The sequence below is a fragment of the Centroberyx affinis genome, unplaced genomic scaffold (genome assembly GCF_046629955.1).
Source record: "Centroberyx affinis isolate AG114_WGS23_722 - 3 ecotype Tasmania unplaced genomic scaffold, CSIRO-AGI_Caff_v1 ptg002386l_1, whole genome shotgun sequence".
NCBI lineage: Eukaryota > Metazoa > Chordata > Actinopteri > Beryciformes > Berycidae > Centroberyx > Centroberyx affinis.
Window position 1 is genome coordinate 29,169 of NW_027280641.1, and position 17,063 is coordinate 46,231.

The 17,063-nt window shown below is 43.8% G+C and overlaps 2 protein-coding genes across 5 annotated transcripts; one reads left to right on the plus strand and one right to left on the minus strand.

The window, feature by feature from the left end:
* Positions 1-1,154: 1,154 nt before the first annotated feature.
* morn2 (MORN repeat containing 2) lies at positions 1,155-2,603 on the minus strand. Its single transcript, XM_071533630.1, has 5 exons — positions 2,566-2,603; positions 2,311-2,373; positions 2,067-2,173; positions 1,636-1,772; positions 1,155-1,257 (listed from the first exon to the last, which is right to left on the minus strand). Exons 1-5 carry the CDS (start codon positions 2,570-2,572, stop codon positions 1,155-1,157), a joined length of 417 nt encoding a protein of 138 aa, XP_071389731.1. The 5' UTR covers positions 2,573-2,603.
* A 1,762-nt stretch (positions 2,604-4,365) lies between these two features.
* On the plus strand, positions 4,366-16,693 carry dhx57 (DEAH (Asp-Glu-Ala-Asp/His) box polypeptide 57). 4 transcript variants are annotated; one of them, XM_071533636.1, is made up of 22 exons: positions 4,366-4,599; positions 4,815-5,036; positions 5,314-6,239; positions 6,428-6,618; positions 6,743-6,864; positions 7,217-7,412; positions 7,888-8,012; positions 8,515-8,648; positions 8,746-8,800; positions 8,922-9,136; positions 9,545-9,661; positions 9,924-10,020; positions 10,386-10,559; positions 10,965-11,165; positions 11,551-11,827; positions 12,126-12,221; positions 12,365-12,448; positions 12,862-12,999; positions 13,614-13,688; positions 13,809-13,943; positions 14,032-14,232; positions 14,844-16,693. In XM_071533636.1, exons 1-22 carry the CDS (start codon positions 4,457-4,459, stop codon positions 14,985-14,987), a joined length of 4,068 nt encoding a protein of 1,355 aa, XP_071389737.1. In that variant the 5' UTR covers positions 4,366-4,456; the 3' UTR covers positions 14,988-16,693. The 4 variants fall into 4 exon arrangements, with proteins under 4 accessions (XP_071389737.1, XP_071389736.1, XP_071389738.1 ...); XM_071533635.1 differs by having other exon boundaries at positions 6,443-6,618; XM_071533637.1 differs by having other exon boundaries at positions 4,388-4,593; positions 6,443-6,618.
* The last annotated feature ends 370 nt before the right edge of the window (positions 16,694-17,063 follow it).

Consider the following 17,063-nt stretch of genomic DNA (forward strand, 5'->3'; position numbering starts at 1 on the left):
AGAACATTTGTGCTTGTTTCTTGGTTGATTCTGTTATGAATTATGTTAGAAGTTGTAACTTTTATCAGTTTAGACAATGACACACGGATACAGAAGGTGAAAAGCTGGTTCATACACAAACCTGTGCACACACACACACACACACACACACACACATTGAAGGTCAAACTGACCACACACTCACATCACATCTCACATCACGCGCCTCAGGCCAATGTACCAACAGTTAGGGTCCAGCTGTTGTGAATGGAGACGTGAGCATAAGCTCCTCTCCTCTGATTGGCTAGCGGGGTAATGATGTAAAAATGTTCTGTACTTGTCCTTAGCACTGACAGGGCGGATGCACATCCAGGGAGGTATGGACAATGTTTGGGGTTTTGTTTGTAATCCCAAACCAACTTCAGCTATCCTCATAAAATCAGTTTGTTTTAGTCATAAATAAACATCACTTTTCAAAGATAGAATACACATTCACAGGCTTGTAAAATATAAATAGAAAATAAAAATGTATACCTAAAAGTGTAAGGGGAAATTACTGGGGCAGACATGACAATACGATTCAAAGATTTATTTTAAATCAAGAGTAGCATGTAATATACCTCTCTCCTCTCCTACTGTCGACACAGTACACACTGAACACTGTACAGTACATGCAGTGCAACACACCTGTGACATTAATCCCACAAGAAAAATCATTGTGGCGTTCTATAAAAACTACACAAAAGGAGAGTGACATGCAATCGGGCCAGAAAAGGAACCTCCAGTGTGATGTTTCATGAGTGAAATGAGGCTTAACGCAAAGAGGCACTTCGGAGCCGCGTCGGAGCAGGAGACGCTGCTGAAAGAGTGACTCCGAGCCAGAGACGTGACTCACTCACTGCACAGTTGCACAGACGTTTTACCACCAGCAGTACACTGAAATACACGCAATGAGTTATTTGGGCTGCAGGCGGAAATACAGGTCAAAGAGTCACTATGTAGTAAATACATTTATCATATGCACAGAAGGAACGCCGTAAGATGTGTAAAGACGAGATGATACAAAGTACAGTATGTCCACTTTGAGATGATGAGTCTCTATCAATGCAATCTTAATGTACAATTTAGCATCACGTGCTTTATACATTACAATATACAATAATGCTTGTATTGCTCTAAATGTTGTGCTGCAGTTTTAGGCCTAGAGCCGCTTTGCCGTGGAAATCTCCGGTCCAAACCAGTCCCTGTGTGTCGGTGAACGCCCCGTCTCCTTCCAACCTACAACACATGATCAGAAGCAGTCAGGCAGCAACACACACTACACATTAATATATATATAGAATACTGTATAGCTGGTAGTATATGTCTATTATCAGAAATGTGGCTAGTACAGTACCATATAGCCATGTCTCTTTTATGCCATTTTCTGCCACAGCACATTTAAGTGGAATATGTAATTTGAAAGTGAACAAAATTGGAAATACAAGTGCAAAAAGAGGCCTACTATTATGCCCAAAAAAGCTCTTACGCACACCAATAGTGGATGACAGCACTACAGTATAATGGAAACTCCTAATGGGCTTACCGCCATCTACAGTATCTCTTACCAATGAAAACAGTAGACAGTCATTTTGAATCTTTGTGTGCTGTTCTCACCTGTTCTTGCAGAAGTTGCCTGTGTACTCCGAGGCGTCAGCGAAGGTGTACGTCCCCGTGCCGTGGTACATGTTGTCTTTGAAATCTCCTTCGTATACCGCTCCAGAGGGATGCTGCAGGGTCCCTCTGCCATTCATCTGTTAGAGAGAGGGAGAGAGAGAGAGAGAGAGAGAGAGAGAGAGAGAGAGAGAGAGAGAGAGAGAGAGAGAGAGAGAGAACTAAGGATGTGAACAGCCACAAGAAAAACATCCAGTCTTTAGTAGTTCTTATTTAAGTCAAAGCAACCTATGCTGTTAGTTAACTACGAATACAACATGGACCATCTAATCACTATTTCTCTCTCTCTCTCTCTCTCTCTCTCTCTCTCTCCCTCTCTCTCATACACACACACACACACACACACACACACACACACACACTCAAATATGTACTTTGTCCTCATGCCACTCTCCAGTGTATATGATGCCACTGGCTGTGATCTGTTTACCAGTACCACTCCTCATCACCACTCCTGATGCAGACCTGCTGCACTCCCCCTCTGTGAGTGAAGGAGAGAAGAGAAGAGAAGAGAAGAGAAGAGAAGAGAAGAGAAGAGAAGAGAAGAGGGTGGCACAGGCCTATTCATTTGTGTTGTAAAAATGGAAAGATGTATCCTCATCAATTACTATCACTCACCATATCTGTCCCCATTTGGGAAAATGTAGGATACTTTCAAAGGTCCTTCCCCTTCTTTCTTGTCTGAAAATGAAAAAAAAAAATCCATAGAATTAGATAGCAGTCTGGCAATGTAAATGTGGGAAAAGGGAAAGGGGGGCAGAAGGAATTGTGTGTGTGTGTGTGTGTGTGTGTGTGTGTGTGTATGTGAGAGAGAGAGAGAGAGAGAGAGAGAGAGAGAGAGAGAGAGAGAGAGAGATCACCATCACACCTCACCAGACATCTTTGAAATGTGTTTGTGACAGCTTCTCTCAGCTAGCAGATAGCTGTCAAATCCAACAGGATGAGCTGCACCGGCCAATTTCTCTGATGTGAAAAGTCAGACTAACGATAAAACGTAAACTAATGAAAAGTTGTGGACAATGAAACAAGCTGGAAAGTCGCAAGGACATCTATTATCTTTGTTCATGTAATCACCCCCCAAATAACTACTGAAAGCAGCCTCCTGAGTGTTTGCTAGCAGCTCCACGCCAACAGCCGTTACCATGGTGACTGGACTGGTAGAGACATGAGAAAAGTGGTATTCTCAACACTCTTTTTACAAAATTATAGGTTTTAGCTCAGCATGCGCTTATTCACTTTTAACTTAGTCCAATAACCTCAAAATATTGTTAACAAAATATATCGACAAAATATGCTATTTATTATTTCTGAAACGTTACCGGAAAAGAAACTTTGACCTCTGATTTTCAACCAATGAAAGAGACGCAGGCTTGCCGGTGGTCTGAACAGCTGCACTATCTCAGGTTTGTTCTTACTTACCAGTAAGTTTAGTACGTTGAGAACTTCAACTTTGGCAGTTACATATGTTCCTCTATTTATATGCTGAGATATTCGTCTGTTTACATCTCAAGCACTTGAACTCCTCAACTTAACTTGTGAGAAAGCTTCCCTACCAGTTTAGCTAGCTTGTTGCATCAAGGAGTGAGCCTGCTAGCTGTTAGCCTTGTTAGCTAGTCAGTTGAAGCTAGACATTATTATTATTAGACAGATTATACGACAAAACACCACATTATTTTATGTGAGACAGTTTATATCCTATTCCTTTGTAGCTAACAAAGCGTGTTGTCATCCAGACAGTGAATTAATGGTCATAACTTTGGTTGGTTGTTAGTCGGCATGCTCAGTTGATTGCATAATTATAGCCACCAGCGCTGTGTGTCAGCCACCATCTCATTGCTTGCACTTGAACTGAAGTGCCACAGCGAACAAACCCCACAGCTACATGTGACTCCGTGCACTGCAGTGGATGTACAGTAGCTGCCTGCTCTGCCCGTGTCGGCAATTCTCTCTAGTGTTTCCTGGATTATTGCATATCTTCAGCGCTGAGAAAATTAATTCACATCGCTTATTTCTCTCTTCACAGATTATTTGCTGGTATGAATGGAAACTGATTGAAGGTGAGTAGCTTGGTCTGTCAACATTGCGTCCATGCCATGATTTGTGGGTGGCGTCTCTGTTGCTCAGCAGCGTTGTTTTTTTTTTTTCCATTGTCTGTGATCAAATTGTCCAGGTGCTGCTGTCGATAGAGAAATGAGTGCGAGGAGGAGAGGTGGGAAGCCTAACAGAGGAGGAGGGAGATTTAACAAGCCAAGAGGAGGTGGTGGAGGTGGAGGAGGAGGAGGAGGTGGCAGAAAGGGAGCAAGTGGTGGTTGGGATGATGGTGATGATTTCAGCCTTGATTTTGGACCCAGCCACTCTAATAGGTATACATTTTATGATAAATGAATAAATTATCAATCAGATGCAGTGACAGATTAATTTAAAGTTTCTCTCACACTGTAGTGACTTCCCCCTGCTCCCCTCTTTATTTCTCATTCACTCTCTTGTCTTTCTTGTGCCCTTCTGTCTCTCTTTCCCTGTCTCTGTCTTTGTCTCCAGGTCTGCCTCGGGCAAAGGCCGAGGTGGGGGCAGCCGCGGGGGCAGCCGCGGGGGCAGCCGTGGGGGCAGCCGTGGCAGTAGCCGTGGCAGTGGCAGGGGTGCAAGTCGTGGAGGAAGGGGTGGCAGTAGAGGAGGGGGAGGTAGGGATCGAGACAGGGAAGGCAGGGGAGGTGGAAGAAGCAGGGGTCTCCCCAGGTCCCTGGTGGGGGACAGACCACGTCCAAGGATGGATGAAAACGCACCTCGGATCAGGCCGGAGACGATGAGCACCATGCCCTTGCAGAAGATCTTCATGACTAATGAGAACCAGGAACAAGTCAAGGAGCTGCTGAGGGAGCTGCAGGCTCAGGGCTTTGATGAGCCGTACGAGTGAGTACATTCTGTACAGCACCTTGAAGTGAATACAGGGTTGTACATGGAATAGGCTACATCCTTTTATCTGTGGTTCTAGGAGACTAGTTGAAATACTATAAAATATAATTTTGTTATTAAAGTGGAGAATAGCTGATTTTGTTGATAAAGACCTTATTTCACTTGATTCTCCAATGAGCCCACTTGAACTGATCCCACCTTCTCTGTCTCAGTGAATCTGGTTCAGATTATTTGGGAGAAGAGGAGGAGGAAGAGGAGGAGGAGGAGGAGGAGGAGTATGATGAGTTGGACCACCGTGATGAAGGCCAGTTTTGGGCCACTCATGATGAGCCTGTGGAGAGAGCAGACAGCCCTGTGTGTGAGCTGGACTCTGAAAATGAACGGCCCACTCCTGAACCTGTTATCTCCTTATTTGCCATAGGCAAACTCTGCAGGTGATGTATTGAGCTGTGATCTATCTTTCTCTTTTGTCGCCCATCTTGGATGTTGTAGGTAGTGACAATTGGCATGCCTCTGAAGAACCTTTACACTCTGGACCCAGTGTTTTTTATTTCTGGGCATTCTGGGACATAGGAACGCAGTCAATAACATCATTAACTATATTTCTAATTGCGGAATGCTTACAATATTTTGTTCTTTTGTGAATATGTAGGTTAACTTGTCTTGACCCTTCCTTTTTCTTGTCTGTTCCTTTCCCTTGGTTCACTGCAGGTTTGGGTTTGACAGGGAGCGCAGCAAGCAGGCACTGGAGTCAGGTGGAGGTGAATTTGGGGCAACATTAGAACAGCTCCTCCACCAGGTTTTCTCTGAGCGCTACGGCCAGGAAGCAGTTTCGCCTGACAACCTCCAGGCGGTGCCCATGGACGAGTGCCTGACCCAGAGGCAGGAAGAAGCCCTGGCCCTCACTGCCATTTACGGCGAGCGCTTCAATGAGCGCATTGCCAATTCCGTGTGGACGGTGACCCTGGACCTCTTGTTCCTGTCAGACATGGCTGTCAAGAATGGCGGGAAAGCCGGGAGTCGAAATGGACCCGGGACCAAATCCGTTAACATCCGTGATGTCTGCCGATTCTACCTGAAAGGGCAAGGCTGCAGGTTCGGGAACAAGTGCAAGTTCAAACACCAACTTCCCACCGAAGGGAGGTCCGGGGCTGGTTCCCTAGACCTGGCGGGCCCCAGCCAGCCCGGGTTCAGCAGCTATTCCCCTCCTGAGTACGAACTAGAGATCCGTTTCCCCAAGGGTAACCGCTACCCGTTTCAGGCCCCAGTAGTAGCCTTCAGCACCAACGATGAGGCTATTGGAGCTGCGGGGAGACTCAGTGTGACTGAGAGATTGTTCAGAGAGGCCTTAGCCGCAGCCAAGAGTGGAGAACCTGTTATTTACACCCTGATCACCTGCTGTGAGGATGAAGCCACCATGAGGGAACTGCTGGCTGTCAGTCATCACAAATACAGCACCCCTCCTCCTGTGATAGTGGCGGCTCCCCCCTCTCTTACCATAGCAAAGAGTAGGAGTACGAGGAGCAACGTGTCGTCCCAGGAGAGCAGGAGTAGTAGTACCAGTAGTAGTAATCATACCAGCAGCACAAGGATTACTCCGCCTAACAGCAGCATAAACAACCAGAGACGGATTGATGGTGAGGGAACAACTTGTCTCTTGTTTAGAAAATTGACTTTATATTATATTATTGTGTTAATGTAAACATAAATGTTTAATTCTGTAGATTATAAAAGCCTCTCTGTGGCAGATGTTTCTTTAAATAGAGCTGAGAACTGTATGTATACGTATCTGTGTTCACATGGCGGTATCAATATGTTTGTGTAGTGAAAGATACGGGAGACGCAGAGGAGCTGGATGAGAGGGACGAGGATGAGGAAGATGACGATGAAGCTGTCCCAGTTGAGAGCGAGAGTTACGTCAATCTGAGGAAGAGGATGGTGAAAAGGCATGAGCTGAAGATGGACAACCTACTGCAAGAAAACGGCAAACTGTGCCAAGAGTTTCGGAGGAAAAAGGTAAGAGAGGACTGCTGTGATTGACCTGCAAAAACATGCTATTTCATGCTACTTCATCAGGGTATATGTATTGAATCTAATGTATTTAACCTAATGTTGTTCTTCCATCTTTCTATCAACCCAGTCATCCAGGCGTTTCGGCTCCATGCTGCAGCAGAGACAGAAGCTGCCGGCCTGGCAAGAGAGAGACAACATCCTGGACCTGCTAGACCAGTGTCAGGTGCTGGTGGTCAGCGGAATGACTGGGTGGGTCACAGCACAGTACAGTGCAGTACATTGTACTGCAGTGAGATCAAGTCACTCAGAAGTGCCGTATGGGGAGAAATGTGCCATATATTTGATTTGATTGAAACTTTAATGATTCTCATGGAGAAACTGGGTTAACAATTGTTCAGCAGTATGGTGTTTAGTTTTGTTCATTTTCTGGGGGTACAGAAAATGGGGGAATATTTTAAAAGAGACACTTCGGCCACAACTTAAAATGACATTGATTAAGTTTTTATGTGTATACATTTCTTTGCTCAGCCTCTCACTACCTCTCTATGACTTTCTATCCAGTGCTGCTTCATGTCTTTTTTTTCTGTTGACTTCTCTGAAGGTGTGGTAAGACCACCCAGATCCCTCAGTTCATTCTGGATGCGTCATTAACCGGTCCGGCGGAGCAGGTAGCCAACATCATCTGTACCCAGCCACGCCGCATCTCTGCCATCTCCGTGGCCCAGAGGGTGGCACAGGAGCGGGCAGAGCACCTGGGCAACTCCGTGGGATACCAGATCCGCCTGGAGACTGTTAGGGTATGGGCACATTCAATAAGTAGCAGTATTTTGAGCAGAATGTAGTCCAAATGGAGCAGTTTTTTTAAGATGGCCAGCTCCTGGTTTGAGGTTATAACCCATTTTACAATGCAAAGTGTCTGAGTAGCAATACTGGCTCCTGCCAGGTTGGAGAGGGGAATGTAAGTTGTACTATGGGATGAGCTGGTAGGACATAATGATGCTGATCAAGGCAGCCACCATCTTTATACACCTGGTCCATTTAGTTGTCACCCACAAATTTTGAACCGGCTCTGAATCCTATGTCCTGATTATTCTCAGTGACTATTTCAGAGCATCCTAAACTTGAAAACTTGACTTGCACAGCTAAAGTAATCTTGCAGCATGTGTAGCCAAGCTTTGACCTTTTTTAGAAAAAAAAAACTCCCTCTGTCTTGAACCATCTTGGACTAACTCCCATTCTCTCTCTCCATTTCTTGTGTCTCTCCTCTGTCAGTCGTCAGCCACCAGACTGCTGTACTGCACCACAGGCGTGTTACTGAGGAGACTGGAGGGTGAGACAGACCTCAAAGGTGTCACACACATCATTGTGGACGAGGTGCACGAGCGCACAGAGGAGAGGTGAGATTGTGCCTCACCAGACACAGCACAGAAAGCGTGCATTCAATGCTCTTCATCATGCATGTTGAGCTTTTACTTAAGCTCTCATGTGTTACTTAGTCCCAGATGTGGACTTCTCAAATTGGCAAATACTTACTCCCTCAGGTGATGGCAGCCATGTATCTTCATTTATTTTTATGGATCTTATTTTTGATGTATCATGTTCTACCTATAGTGTTTCATAAGAGTTGGTATTGATGCACATTTTAATTGACATGTTGGTTTCTTTTTTCCCTTTTTATTACAGTTGTCTTTGCCTTTTTTATTACTTTCTGACTCAATATAAAATTTTTGTTTGTCTTTCTGTGCCTTAATTTGTTTTCTTTGGCTTTGTTAAACTGTAAAATACTTTGTGACTCTATTTTGAAATGTGCAATACTACTGCTACTCCTACTACTACTGCTATTACTACTACTAATAATAGTTGGTATATATTAATTATATTGCAAAATATTTTTGTCAGTGATTTCTTGCTGTTGGTGCTGAAGGACCTGATGGTGCAGAGGCCAGACCTGAAGATCATTCTAATGAGCGCCACACTTAACGCCAACCTCTTCTCTGAATACTTCTACAACTGTCACACCATCCACATACCAGGTAACCAGCCACATATATCCGCTGTACACACAATATGGATATGACACACTCAACTTGATTTTTTTTCCCCCCTCTCAATGAATCTCTCTCGTTCCAGGCCGTACTTTTCCTGTTGACCAGTTTTTTCTCGAAGATGCCATCGCCAAAACCCGGTAAGAACATCAAGCTCCGCTCCCACACACATTTAACCAAACTCCCTCCACTGTTCTTCAGTTCTGTGTCTCTACATATGCCAAATAACATGGTATACTGTCTTTTCACTCACTTTCCCAGCTATGTGATTGAGGATGGCAGCCCTTACATGCGCTCAGGAAAACAGAATTCTTCTTCCACAAGTGGACGAGGAGGCAGAGGGGGGCCAAAGGACGTGGTGGACAACTTGGGTGACGACATGTGGAACTTCATGTCTTTCTGTAAGAAGGACTTTGTCAAAGACTCCATCCCAGACCAGCAGCTCAGCCTGCAGGACCTCACGGTCCGATACAAAGGTGAGTTATGAGCAAGTTTGTTTCAGCCTGGTGGACGAGATGCCCCATGGTAGGACGTAAATATTCAATCGATGTATTAAAAAGTATCAATAAATGTTCTATTAATTATTCACTAACCATCTCTTGACCCTTAAAGACCCTATGAAATGGGGTTTCCTCTATAAGGTAGTGCAAGGAGAAAACAACCTAAAAACTAAAATATTTATTTCTGAGTTCACTTGTGGTTGTAAAGTTTTAAATGAAATCTCTCAGGAAGGTTGATGTGCTATGCTGGGGGCTCGTTTCCAAGGCAACATCATCTACAAAGTCCTGTTGGTTTGTCTTTAGCATACTAGCTATTAAGTAGCTATAGTGTTCGTGCCTGTCAATGCACAAGTGACACTTTTTGTTTTGTTTATGTTGGTGCAGACACTAAGAAGTCTGTGCTGAAGACCATAGCTGCAATGGACCTGGACAAGATCAACATGGACCTGGTGGAGAGCCTGCTGGAGTGGATCGTAGATGGAGGCCACAACTATCCGCCAGGTTAGAAACACTCAAGCATACTGATTCCCATGGGCACATTATCAGCAAAGTGGATTAAGTTTATTTAACGGGGGGTTTAAAAGCATGTGCATAATAGCATATCAGGTGAATAGGGTGTGTTTATGATGAATAATTTATTTTAACAAGGTTTACAAGCATGGTAAATTAGAGTGTGTGTGTGTGTGTGTGTTCTCATTGGAGGCTTTTGGGATAACTTGGAGAGTTTCAGTGCCGGATTTAACCTTCTGGTTTCTGTGTCCAGGTGCAGTGCTGGTGTTCATGCCGGGCCTCGCTGAGATCAAGATGCTCTATGAACAGCTCCAGTCCAACAGAATGTTCAACAACAGGAACAGAAACAGGTCTGTGTTTTAAATGTGTATGTGTTTGCACCAACCCCAGCTCCTGTCAGTTTACAATAGATTCAATGACATCCAAGCTGGCCACGTCAGGACCCATAGACCAATCTTACAGTCAAGAACATTACAACACATTCAAACACCTAGAGGAAATTAAATCCCTCATTCATTCCATTTGGGTAAAGACTTGAATGAAAGATCCAAAAGTTGTCTTCTAAGAAAATTTAATTTGCTTCCTCTTGGGCCAAGAGAGACTTCCTGGATGCCTTTTAAAAGAAGAAAGTAGCCATAGGATGCTTAGGATCTTTAAAGCGGCTGGCTACAGGGTTTTTGACATTCTCTCTTTCTCTGTGCGTCCCCCACATCAGGTGTGTGGTGTACCCGCTCCACTCGTCTCTGTCCAACGAGGAGCAGCAGGCGGTTTTCAACCGGCCGCCGGAGGGTGTCACAAAAATCATCATCTCCACCAACATCGCCGAGACCTCGGTAACCATCGACGACGTGGTCTACGTCATCGACTCTGGCAAGATGAAGGAGAAGAGGTAATCTTACACATAACTGACAAACAATGGTCATTAGTTTGTATGCCTAAATAGCTTCATTAGCCTGGGGGAATTTTGCCTTTTGCTGACTGGAACAATTCTCATGTGGAACACCCTTGTTCAAAACTAGTCTGTCTGCCTAATTTATTATTTTCCCCAAATAAAACAGGCTGTGTGCAATGTGCTGCTTCTTTAGATATATGTAAATGTATGCCTTTGCATACAATGAATGGAAATAATACTACAATGAAAGAGAGAATTTTATTTAGCTTGCCGCACATGACCCAACAAGCACATCATTAAATGCCGCTTAAATGCAGACTTGACCTGGGGTAACCATAGATTGAGTGCAGCAGTACTTGTAATGTTGAAATCCATGTCAATCTTTCTCTGTTGTATTTTCAGGTACGATGCGTCTAAAAGCATGGAGAGCCTGGAGGACTCGTGGGTGTCTCGGGCCAACGCACTGCAGAGGAGGGGCCGAGCGGGTCGCGTGGCCTCGGGTGTCTGCTTCCACCTCTTCACCAGCCACTGCTTCCAACACCAGCTGGCTGAGCAGCAGCTGCCAGAGATCCAGAGAGTTCCCCTGGAGCAGCTCTGTCTCCGGTACATCCATCTGTATTCTCTTTGTCTCTGTAGAATTGTGACTAGCTTATTTGTCTCTGTAAATGAGAATTATGGAAATTCATGTGTTGTGTTGCTGTTGGGGTTTTCGCTTGAGTATAGGGTTAACTGGTTTGCCACCTGAGAGAAATTGCCAGGGTCATTCAAGGCTCCATCTCTGGCCAAGCCTTGCCTGTAGCTCATTTTACGTTTCTAATATATATGTATAAATGTTTATAATATATGTGCTCCAACAAGGCCAGCTTTTAGTTGACACTCATGTGCCGAGTGGACTACCAAGCTTTTTATTTTTCTGTGGCATTAAAAAAATACAAAACAATTATTTCCTAGGCTATTTAGTATTCACCTTTTCTCATCTCTCCCTCAGAATCAAGATCCTGGACGTGTTTTCCGAGCGGACGCTGGAGTCGGTCTTCTCTCGGCTCATTGAACCCCCGGCCATGGAGAGCTTGGAAGCGGCCAAGCAGCGCCTGCAGGACCTGGGCGCTCTGACTGCAGATGAGAAACTGACCCCGCTGGGCTACCACCTGGCCTGTCTGCCCGTCGACGTGCGCATAGGAAAACTCATGCTGTTCGGCGCCATCTTCCGCTGCCTCGACCCGGCCCTCACCATCGCTGCCAGCCTGGCCTTCAAATCGCCATTTGTAAGGCAACTGCTTGTCACCACAGAGAGATCACATGCATCAATCCTGAATAGCAGTGCTGATTTTAGGATCCCACATGTCCATCCAGTATATACATCACAGTCAGGCAGGAAAATGCCTTTTTTGTTCACTGGCCATAGTGGCTGGTGCTTCCAAATTCACTCTTGTTTAACCAGTCATAGAAATAGAAAAGCACCTGCATGTGATGGTTGGTTACCTAACAAAGTGGCTGGTACAATAGACAAACCTGCTTCCTCCCCTCTCTCCCTTCTCCTTCTCCACCCTCTTCTTTCTCCAGGTCTCTCCATGGGATAAGAGGGAGGAAGCCAATGAGAAGAAGCTGAGTTATGCGCTGGCCAATAGTGACCATCTAGCTCTGTTACAGGCATACAAGGTACTGGCTGGGCGTATGTTTGCTGAACATTAATTCAGAAACAATAATTACTACATGTAACAGTGTTGGAGCCTACGTGTCTAGTATATGCTGAACTCAATGAATATTGAAATGATGGCACATTTTCATGTGATGGGTTGCAGGGATGGTGCAATGCGGCTAAGAATGGAAACCAGGCCGGCTTCCAGTACTGCAGGGAGAACTTCCTGTCTGGACGTGGCTTACAGGTAATGCAATTTGTTTCAAGTTTCAGTACAGTTCCTGGGCAGCATGGCAGTTTCAAGTTTATGTGTCTTCTTTTTATAGTGCACGAAACTACTTATGTACTGCTTAAAGTGTAACCTACATACAGTAGCATAGTTTAGTAGCATGTGACCTAGGTTGAGGATACAAGGTTCAGTTTGTAAACAGCTGATATGAGTCCAGTTCAATTCACTTGCAATGCGTTTCTTTCTGTTTTACTGCTTTGATGTCTGAAATGGTTCAACTGGTCTCAGCAGAATTTTTTTTTTTTTTTAAACTCCAGTGTTGGTCCACTTTTCACATTGGAAGTTGAAATGACACTTGATCTTTATGTCACGGCTTTGACCTTATTCAGTATACAGACAGTAGTTTGACCTTTGTGTTGTGGCCCATGCAGGAGATCGCCAGTCTGAAGAGGCAGTTTGCTGAGCTGCTGTCTGACATTGGCTTTGTCAAGGAGGGGCTGAGGGCCAGGATCATAGAGCGGATGTGCTCTAAAGGCACTGACGGCGTTCTGGAGGCTACCGGCCATGAGGTGAGAGACACACACACACACACACACACACACACACACACACACACACACACACACGCACTATAGCACTGGGTACCGTTGGAATTTTTCTATACCAATACTGGTAAAGATATGTACAATTTTTATATCAGCTCTACACCATACATTTTTTCAATACCTTTCTTTGGCTTATGAAATCACAATTCCGTATGTGATAGTTATGTGATAGAGAGAGAATTATTTTCTGTGTAGATTTTGTACATATTTGTTTTTCTAAATAGAATCAGACTACACTTAGTAGTAGTAGTAGTGGTAGTAGTAGTAGTAGTAGTAGTAGTAGTATTTTAACCACTTTTCTTTGTAATGTGGCCCATTTTTTCTCACTTTACATATTTTGCTATTCCTGTTCTAACACCTTTTTTTTTAAAGCACTTAAGAAATTCTGCTGTTAGATAAGTGCTGTATAAATAAAGTCCAATAAAGTGTTATTATTTACTCAAACACTTTAACTTTTGGTCTTGAAGACACTGGTATGGTACTGATGGGCATTGTTTTTATATCCAGCCCTACACACACACATTTTGCATACTAACATGGGCACAGGCAAACAGATAACCACCTCCTTTCCTTCCCAGGCCAACCTGAACTCGGACAACATTCGGCTGATGTCTGCCATGCTATGTGCTGCCCTCTATCCCAACGTGGTCCAGGTGCGCATTCATGCATTCCTTAGTGGGCCAGTGCTAAAGATAAAACTGTCTCATGCCGTTTATCGGTCTACTTGGCTTTTCCCTTTACACTGTGTATTCTGTGTGTGATTGGGTGTGCAGGTGCGCGCTCCTCAGGGGAAATACAAGCTTACCAGCAAGGGAGCGGTGAAGATGCAGCCCAAAGCAGACGAGCTCCGCTTCGTGACCAAGAACGACGGTTGCGTCCACGTGCACCCGTCCTCTGTCAACTACACGGTGAGATGATGAAATATCTAGATGTAGCCTCTATTCAACAGTCGGTAAGAGAGAGACGAACCCTGCGACTCTCTCTTCTGTGCCGCAGGTTCGCCACTACGACAGCCCCTACCTGGTGTACCACGAGAAGGTGAAGACCAGCCGCATCTTCATCAGGGACTGCAGCATGGTGTCCGTCTACCCCCTGGTGCTGTTCGGAGGCGGCCAGGTCAACGTGGAGCTGCACAAGGGAGAGTTCATCATCTCCCTCGACGATGGGTGGATCCGATTTGCTGCCGCCTCACACCAGGTCAGCGGGATAAATGAATGGGGCGTTTAGTGACTTAAGAAGCACTTAAAGCAAAGCTGATATATTTTAGGAAGCTGTTGTTTTATATATTTGAATGAGGGTTTCAGAGTGAATAGGGTTTTGTATGGATTCAAATGAAAATATAGCATTACAGCCACATATCTAATGAGGTGCAAATCCTACAGAAATTAATTATGGGCAAATTAATTGCAATCAAAGTGAGACAAAATGACATTTAGGTCAAATATTGGTGAAATTGTCCTGTTTTTTTAAATTGGTCAGATGTGGAATGCATTTGTACATAAGGTAAAATGTGTGTGATATAGGCTACATCATACATGTGCTGCTAATTAGTGTGTTTTCACAATAATAAAACCAATTTGTGCAGGTTAGATTTTAAAAGAAGAAGAAAAAAAACTAGTGGGGAAAAATCTCCCTTCAGAATGAGGAAAAAAATGACCACAGGGGGAAAATGTTGTAATTACTGTAACTACAAAATGTAGAAAATACCCTGATATAGAAAATTAAATTTTGTGCGGAGTGAGTGTGTGGGAAGCTCTGCTAACCTGCTTGTGTGTGTGTGTGTGTGTGTGTGTGTGTGTGTTCTCCAGGTTGCTGAGCTGGTGAAGGAGCTGCGCTGGGAGCTGGACCAGCTGCTGGAGGACAAGATCAGGAACCCGAGCATGGACCTGTGCAGCTGCCCGCGCGGCTCCCGCATCATCCACATGATCGTCCAGCTCGTCTCCACGCAGTAACACTGCTAGTCACACAGCCACAGCTGCATGGAGCTCCGCAGTCAAAACGTCTTTCTGCTCTTGCATCACTGCCACAGTAATTATAATAATAGTAATGTGATACTTCAGTAAAAATCACCTTTACTTGCTCCCCTTTCCCATGAGGTCAGAGGTCACCCTGCCACCTCATAATACTTAAAGGATACGGCTGGTGTTTTCAAATACATTTGGTATCGTCAACAAATCCTATGAAAATAACAAAATCAACAATGCGTTTGCTCTACTCCTGTTACTTTCCGATTTCCCATGTACCGTTTTTAGCCTTCAAACCGGAAGTCATTGGCTCCAATTGTAAGCTAAAAACCTTTAAATACAGCTCACAAAGACATAGTTTAAATTTTTAAAATCACTAACTGTTACCACGAAAAGTCAGGCTAGTTTGGTAGTTATTACCAAATCAAATTCAAATGGGAACAAATTGTTAATTACGATGGGGACTATTTTCGGTGCTACGGAACTACTTTCTTGAGAGGGAAAACGTATTTACGGTCGGCTTCTTAAGTTGTTTGAGGAAAAACTCGATAGGCATTGGCTACATGGACGAGACTTGTTAGCAAAACAAATTCATTGCTTTTCTTATTTTCATAGGATTTGTTGATGGTAAGAAATGCATTAAAAAACACCAGCCTTATCCTTTAACCATAAGAATCAATCCACACCATAAACCAAGCTGTTATTGCCTTGCTGCCCCAGAGGCTCTTAAAGCAAATTTCCTCTTGAAAGAAAGAATCTTATGGCTCTATGCAGGTGATCCACTATATTCTTAGGTCTTAATTTCGGTACCTCTGTAATGCTACAACAGAGAGTTTCCTCTTTTGATGTCATATTACGTGCACTCAATGGGCACAAAGTTGATTGTTTAATTTGGACAAGATGTTGAAATTGTAACTTGTACACCTTTTGACACATTTCCTTTAGTCTGGGACACTCGTTGCGTTTATATTGTTATGGGTTGTGTGTCCCTGCTCACAACTGAGGAGTGTTTTTGAGTCCATATTGGATTTCCTATACTGAAAGTGACTGCACACTTGTTATGGTTGTGAATATTTGTATTTAACTAATGCATGATTGAGAGCTCCAAGAGCTTATGCATGGTATTCAGTTGCTTTACATTTATAGAATGTATTTAGATGTTACAATGATGTCAAAATAGGGCTGGGCGATATGGTTGAAGTCAATATCACGATAATCATAAGGATTTTTCTCAATATCAATATATATCACGATATGGTTCATGTATGCAAAATCACATTAAATAATCAAATGAATGTTCATCTCATTGAACCGAATGTTAAACAAAACAGAAATATTAAAATAATATTCCTAGCAGACCTCCATTTTAAAAGAGTTTCTAAGTAAATATCTTCATATCATCACGATATGATTCCACTGAAAGACGATAAGCGATAATATTGAATTATCGCCCAGCCCTATGTCAAAATCACACTTTCACAATGTGAATGCAAGGGCTTTTTAAATGTAGACAGTTTGGTGGGAGTTGCCAAAGAATTTGAAAACCATTGTCTTAACAAGTGATTAATGCCTCTGACACACTGCACTTCCAATAAAAAAAGATGATGGCTGACAGTTGGTTTGAGTTCCTTTCCCCATGAAGCTCTTACTTCTCTTTGTACTCACATTTCTTTTTAAGCTTTGCATTAAATGTAATTAGTGGTAGCCTAGTTGCGTCTCAGATGCAACAAAAGGCAGTGAGAATTTACAGGCTTGCTGTGGGACAGGCTGCCCCATTCATTCACACAATGAGAGCCGGCTCGGTCTCTACGACAACAGGACATAAACAAATGGGGTATCACTGTCCCAGTCGAAACCAATCCGCTGCCAGTTAAGAGTGCCAAGTCCAGGGCTGGTAAGTTTAAAGATTTTTTTTTTATATTGGTGGCATATATCCTTATTTCAAATGCTACATTCCGTAATTAGCCTTTAAAGAAAGTTAACTCCTATGGTGGGGTCAGTCTGAGGGAGGTCTGCCATGTGAGGAATTTGGACTGACAGCTGAACATGTTCATCTGAAAGAAT